The sequence below is a fragment of the Porites lutea genome, chromosome 4 (genome assembly GCF_958299795.1).
Source record: "Porites lutea chromosome 4, jaPorLute2.1, whole genome shotgun sequence".
Taxonomy (NCBI): Eukaryota; Metazoa; Cnidaria; class Anthozoa; order Scleractinia; family Poritidae; genus Porites; species Porites lutea.
Genome location: NC_133204.1, coordinates 16788281 through 16795594, shown reverse-complemented (window position 1 = coordinate 16795594; position 7314 = coordinate 16788281). Strand labels below are relative to the sequence as shown.

The window sequence follows — 7314 nt, the reverse complement described above, 5'->3', positions numbered from 1 at the left end:
TTCATTCGCGTGTGAATAATTTTCAGATGAAAGGAAGAGCGCCAGGGGGCGCTTTCAATTCAGCAAACGTTAACACTTCCGGGAGTTTCCTTTTGAAGCATAGGCATCCCAAACTCAGTATATGAGCACTTTCTAATACATTCGATTCAAGGGTGAGAAACGTAAATCTTGGTAGCGTGCGTAGCAAGCGTTTCCGTTTGGTTTCGGGGGGAAGAAAGATCGATGAACGGGATTTTCGGTTTGGCTGCGCGATAAATGGAACGAGAGCCAAAAAGGGCAAATCTTGCCGACTAGAATAAACAATAATATGCGTGTCACGACCTCTCAATATGAAACAAACCTTTGACCGACACATGTTATTAATGTTCGACTAGCCGAGCCAATCAGGCGCCCCGTTCGCTGGCAAGCAGGGTTTTAAAAATCCCCGGGTTTTCTCCTTCCCCTTCCCCTCCCTCCTCCTTCATCTTTTGGCTCTCGTTCCATTTCTCGCGCGGCCAAAACCGAACATCCCGTCTTTCTTCGTGTTCTTTCAGCGGCACCCAACGAGAAACCACTTAAATATAGCATTGTTAAACGTATCTTAGTATTTAAACGGTAGATATAGGCATATTTTTATCCGCTAAAAATTTTTCATCTGTTCGCATTTCCTAGCTGAAAGTTAGTGATCCGAAAATTGTAGGGATCAAAACTGACCTTTTCGAAAATTTCAGCCAGAAAAAAGGCTCCCAAAAATTCTAGGTGACCTTTTTAGGGTAAAAATCCGTTAAAAACGTGCAATAATACAACAAATTTTCCGAAAATTCTAGATCTGACCTCGTCTTCCGAACAGATATTTTCCGAAAATTGACGTTGGGTGCCCCTGTTCTTTGCTCCGAAACCAAAGGAAAACGCTTGCTACGCTGGCTATTTTGAAGTGACCTGGGCTTCTTTGCAGCTGCAGGCAGCTGCCGCGGAGCAGAGACGACACGTTTTTTGCTTTTATTTGTTTACTTGTTTGTTTGTTTGTTTACGTCAGAAAACATTTCTATTGAATGTTTCCGTCGAATTTTCGTATCGGATGGAGACAAGGTAATACACTTGCCGTCAGAACGTGATGGAGTGGGCGTCAATCGCCACTTTCTCATCTGAGCCCCATACAAACTTATCACTACATGAATACCTCTTCCACTGTAAATTCTCATTGCACCTGAATATAGCTGGTACAGTCAGCCGATATACAGTTGTATGTGCTGCTGCTTTTACATTAATAAATAATTTTGCTCATTTGCACAATCATCGTTGGCAATGTAAAATTATTTCAGTCATACATTTTGACCAGCGAAGCTCTCTTTGTTAAGCCCAAAGGGTTTGTCAAGGGTCCCTGCTCTTATCTAGCCTATCTTATAGCGGCGATTGTATCTATTTAAACAGACTTTGTTGTAGCTAGAGCGAAATAAAAACTTTGAAACTTTGTATTTTCCCTTGAGTCAAAACTGGATACGGAACTAAGTTGCCCCCGGGGGGGGGGGCACTCCCTCTTTATGTGGCCTAAGGGGGTAGGTTATGGCTGTTAAACAATGTAAACATTTTGACCATTTAGCGTCTTGAACACGGTTTGTCTTTTGGACCGTATCAAAGCCTTAAAAAGAGTGTGAAGGTTAGCGATAAGCAGGGTAGCGGAATAGACCATTTTTGTCTTGAAAAAGATCTGGGTTTGAGACTTTCCTTGAGCATCCCCCCCGGGCTAAGTTCTACCGGATGTATTAATCTGTCATCCAATTTAATGAAATAATGCTCTTCTCAAAAGTGCAAAATCGTGTACCTTTTTTCTAAAATATCAGGAATACCGGTATGTCTAAGACAGAAGATTATCCTATTGAGGGACAAGTACTCGATGAAGATAGAAGAAATAGAAGGGCATGCATTGCCTCAATTTTTTCCAGTCAAATTCGCGAATCAATCGAACGCTCTTACAGCAAACAACTGGTTTGCGGTTTGGACCCATTTCGAAACAGAGCATGTAAACACGTTCTTAGATTACCCTCCGGTAGACCCGGGAGGTACTCAACAAAGTTTAACCCATTCGCCCCTGAACCGCCCGTAACCGCCCGTGCGGATCCACGTCCTTTCTACCCCTTGTGACGTCGTCCATCAGTTTTAACGGTCAAGGACAACTTTGCCCTCTAACTTGCGCAGAGTGAAGAGATCTTTCAAACCATACGAGAAAGAGCACTATTCACTCAAGGACACCGGAGAAAAAGGCAAAAAACCATTTAAGATTGACCTGTAAATCTCCATGAAAATTTTGTTCCATTGCCCACCTACCTTCCCTTTCACCTAATCCTAAGATCCTAAAAGCTTTCCTAAAAACTCTTCCCACCGAAATGAAGCCTACTAAATGCCCAGCAAGAGAAAAAAAAATGATGCAAGAAAAGTGAAAAAAGAGGGAAGGAGAGAAAGCGAGAAGTAAAAGTCAAGACCGCTGTCTCACTTATAAACCCAGAAACTCTCGAAATTTTGCTTTCTGCTGCGCATGTCCGAACTACGCAAGCTGATATTTTGCATCTGGATCAGAAGGCCGTGAAGTGTACGACCTGTAAACGGGTTTGTGGTAAGTTTTAGCTCTTTATAGTATGACAGTGACCAGAAAACCACTCGACTAGCCTGAAAACGCGTTTTTCGGCAAAATCTCCAGGAGCGAATGGGTTAATTCGGCGAGGCTCCGCCCCGAGGTCCGATCCTTACCCTTTTATACCATTTTGACTGAAAAGGTACCCCTTTAGTATACCTTCTATTGACAAATGGCACCCCATTTCACATAACTAGTTTAAAACTTTGCACTCCTCTTGTAAATTGCATCCGAGTCACAAAACCAGAAGTTTACTCGACTTTTTCACAGCCGTTAAATGCATGGGTTAGCCCTTTAGGCCTTGTTAAAGACCGAAATGACAGAATTCCCTACCCTTTGATGTACTTCAACTCACTAGTGAAATCCTTACCCTTTTACCCGTTTTGCCCCCCTTTCGGGCGCAACCTCCACGCATAGGACAATATAGGGAGTACCCCTACCCCCAGCCCCCCCCCCCCCTTCCCACCCCTTGGCAGATTACCTCAGTGGCCACGTACAATGTTCTTTACAGGCAAAATTTTTTGGTTTTCTGTCAGTCAAGGTATGTGTTTTTTGGATTAATCTGAGTATCGAAATAGGAGACATGAGCCCTTAATGATGAAGTCAGCAAATTAACCACATTTCAAATGAGGCTTGCGACAAAGAATATGAAACATTTTTGGGATAGCAGTTCCAAGGGCGCGAGGAATGTTCCCCAGAATTGTGGAGCTCGACTACAGAAACTCATAGTGCGAAAGTCCTTTCGTTAAATAACATGGCAAAAAAGCGACTGATGAGAAAACTTAGTTAAGCCAAAACTAGCTTTTAAGATTCACTAGAGCACCAGAAATTCGTCAAAAACTTGATTGAAAAATATTTTTTATGTATACCGATCAAAGTTCTCGTGCAAATTAGTGATTTAAGAGATTGTCTTGTTTAACGTAATTGCTCAACGTCAGCGATAGGTAAAGGTCAGAAAAAGTCATGAAAGCCAGTGTGGAAACTGTAAAGAAAACCTCGCCAAGTTAAAACGTGTTGATTGTGATAAGATACCACTTCATACTACAATACTTCTTTATATCTCACCTTCAATCGATGTTATCAGAGAAAATAGCTGCAAAGAAGAATTCCATGAAACAAAATTGCCTCTCGGTCGCATGTTATTCGCCAGGCTATCGTGAACATATGAGCTTATTTCACTGGCGTCAAAGATATTTATTACTGATGCCGCAGGAATAGCATATCGCTTGCGGTATTAGGCGTGATACGGCTCAGTGTTGATGAGTTAGGAAATAAGGTTGTTAGATCTGATAAAATATGCTTCTTATCTCATCTTCCATCTGATATTTTCTCAATTAGATAAACATTGTCAAAACAACAAATGTTCTCCGTTCTGTACCACAGTTGGAAAGTTGAAACATCGAAACTATTTATTTTTGCTCCAGTTAGCTGGATGTATGAACGTCCGGGCAGAACAAAACGAAAAGGGAAAATATCACTTACTTATAATCTTATAGCAGTTAACTGAGTTGGTTATTTAATATGTAACGATTAAGATTATTACGTGCAGTTTTAAAGGAAGACAAGTAGTTATGACGGAAAACTGAGTTATTTATCATGAATGAAGATCGAAGAATGCTAACAAGACACAGACTTCAAATTTATATTCTGCTAGTGATGTCATGAACGTATTTTCAATACTTTGGGTCTTAGTATCGATGTACTGCAACTAGACAAGCTGCTAGTTCACGGAAAGCAGGGGATAGCCTCACATTTTTTCAAGCGCCGTTTGAGAGGTGCTCTTGGCGAAACGTAGTGATGGCGAAAAGAAAACAAAGAGAAAGCAACCAGACTAGAGTTAGATTTAACCTACGATCAGGCGTCCTTCTTCCCTTTTTGTTTTCCCCTTTTTTCCCCTAGAAAAAAAAACACCTGATCGCAGGTCAAGTTAGATTAGCCTAATTCCTGTCTGACCCGAAGATTTTTGTGATATTTGGTCGGTGCACAAGCGCTAGTGATCACTCATAATATTTAACTCCGTTTTGCGTTTATTCAATTGATTTGATCTTTTAAACGAAAACGTAAAAGTTGCAGGCGGGGGTGGGGGTGGGGCTTGGTTATGACTTCCTTCCTCAAGACAGGAGGCATATTAGAAAAGGGAACTAGTGAGATAGGGTAGCTTAATGAAGGTCTAGTGGTAGACTGAAATCCCATTTATCCCATATACGCTTTTATATGTTCCTTCACCTGATGCTTACAATTGATCAAAACATGAGTTACTACCACACATGTATGCCAGTGACCAGTAAGCCTCTAGGGTTGAAATGAAACAATTACTCCGGAGCAGCTTAAGTTGAAACATCGTAAGAGACGCTGGGTCTGTGGAAAACTAAAGACGCGACTGAAGAGAGTGTTCATCCAGAATCAAGAAGGAGAAACATACGCTTTTTTTGCTCTTGTCCATTCGATCATCAAATACAAGTTAGTAAGAGCGTTTTGGCCAGGGAATGTACGAAATCTTCTTGCCACACTTGGACAATTCTTCAATTTCCAGTGCTGATATTCTTAAGACCAGTTTTCTGGTCTTTAGGCTTACGGTCCAGTTAAAAGAGAATAAAAGAGGGAGGTGCTATTATTTCTGGAACCGCAAGGAAAGACAGAACTTAACTGATTGCAGGGATCGTGTGACAGTACAGAGTTACAATGTAGTCCTCTCATCGCCTGACTCGCACAATAAGTGAACATTCGACATAACTAGGGGGAGTAGAGAAACTGGACGGAGCATAACGAGAATGAAAGTACCTCCATTGATTGTCTCTTTTTCACATCGCACACGAAGTATTTGAAATTTTTAAACTGAAGATTATACAAAAACCTATCCGAAATTTTAAAACGGATAAAAAATACCAATCTATAAAGACAAAACTGCCAGTTCTGCTTTTGGAAGTTAATTACGGAATTTGCAAGGTGGTTTCTGCCCGTCAAGTCTAAGCCGACATTTTCATTAAAAAAAAAATCTCAGTTTCGGCCGATTTTCAGGTCTAATCACTACTTACGATATCCGAAAGGTACTCCACCGCAAATATGCGTATGATACGCCGATTTGTTGGTAAAACAAGATTTAATATCACCAGACTCAGTTGAGAAATTAGAACACCAAATCTATCTTAATCGCCAAATACTCTACCTTTCATCTGAGGAATATTGTGATATACGAGACATACCGAACCCGATTTGCCTCTTTTCCGACATCTTGCCCCAATAAACGATAACTGAACAACACATGGCATGTAATAGTTTGATTTATGGTTCATTAATAATCCGCACACTGCCTCAAGAAATCTGTGGCGCACACGTGTTTCATTTTACCGCTTGCTTGCTTAGAATGTACAAACAGAGAGAGAGGGAGAGAGAGAAAAATTCCCATAAGAACCGGACGTGTACTGAGAGACAGTTCTTAACAAGCTTGGAGTGTAACCCGCTTGTTTTTTAAGTGCTCGCCGCGGGTGCAGATATATTTATCCTAAATCGTGACTAGACATAAGTAAGTTCTATAAGCTGTTCTTCATAAATGCTTTACCGACACTTAAAATTAAAGTATCGCATTAAAATACTGGCGATCATTCTTCAAAGATCATTCTTCTCAAAGATAAAGCAAGGCTAAAGATTGTTCAGAACGTGTCCCGTTGTGAGTGCCCGGTCACGATTTTTGAGCTGAACGAAGGGCCAAGGGACTGTCAAAATCTGTTCGCTATAACGAGGTTTCGTTTTATCGAGGTTCTTTTTCATATATTTTACTATTACTGGGGCAAAAAATTTCGTTCCTTATACCGAGAACTTCGTTATATAGAGGTTCTTTAAATCGAGGTTTCACTGTATATCTAGTGTATGTCGATGCATGGGTTTAACTAATTGTTTATTGCGGTTTGGCGGAAAGTCCTCAAGCACACTCTCTTTGAATAAGAACGTCGAAGTTTGCGAAGTTTTAGCAGAGGCTTATCCAAGACTTCTTTTAAGGCGATTCGAGCCTCAAATTACCTTTTTTTGATGTTCTTAAATTTCACGCTGAAATATGTTTCATAGAAGTATCTTAGAGTGCTGTGAATAAAACACTGCATTGCTCTTTAGTCTGCTTTTCAGTCGCGGTACATGGGCTTCAGTTGGACTCTGATATACTGTTCAGACCAAACAATTACTATCTATATGATAATTCTACTTTACCGCTCGGAAATGCTCTTGGCTCCAGTTATACGAGGAAAAAAGATTAAAGAACTAAATGTGGAAGTTAGACAAAAAGTTTTAATTGTTGTTTAGGCACAAATTCGGGATAAAGGAAGTATTTTTTTCCGGTTATTCACGGTGTTTGGGTTCTGCATGCTGGTTTCTTTGACATCAATATTTTCATTTTTTTTATTTTGTTTAATAATACCGGCATTACTCTTTCACTAAAGTACCTTATTTATTATGCACGCGAACAACATCCATTTGCTTAAACTTAGCCCTGCACTTGATGCATTCATGTTCACTGTCTTTCTGTTGCGTCACATTTAGAAGGCATGATCTACACATAACATGTCCACAAGGCAGGTGAAATATAGACTCCTCCGACAAATCCCTACCACATGACGTACATAATACAACTGACTTTTTCTTGATGGCATGAATCAAAGTTTCCGATGCTTGTGGTGCCGTCCTTTTCCGATCTGATGAGAGAGAAAAAATAAAAT

At 40.5% G+C, this 7314-nt stretch overlaps 1 protein-coding gene across 1 annotated transcript in view; it reads right to left on the bottom strand.

Moving 5' to 3' along the window:
- Positions 1–6918: 6918 nt before the first annotated feature.
- The window catches only part of LOC140932703 (RING finger protein 37-like), a 6819-nt gene continuing 6423 nt past the window's right edge, over positions 6919–7314 (bottom strand). The window contains exon 4 of the mRNA XM_073382214.1: positions 6919–7290. Within this exon, the coding sequence (XP_073238315.1) occupies positions 7043–7290 (248 nt within the window). The 3' untranslated portion in view covers positions 6919–7042. The remainder of the gene's footprint in view (positions 7291–7314) is intronic.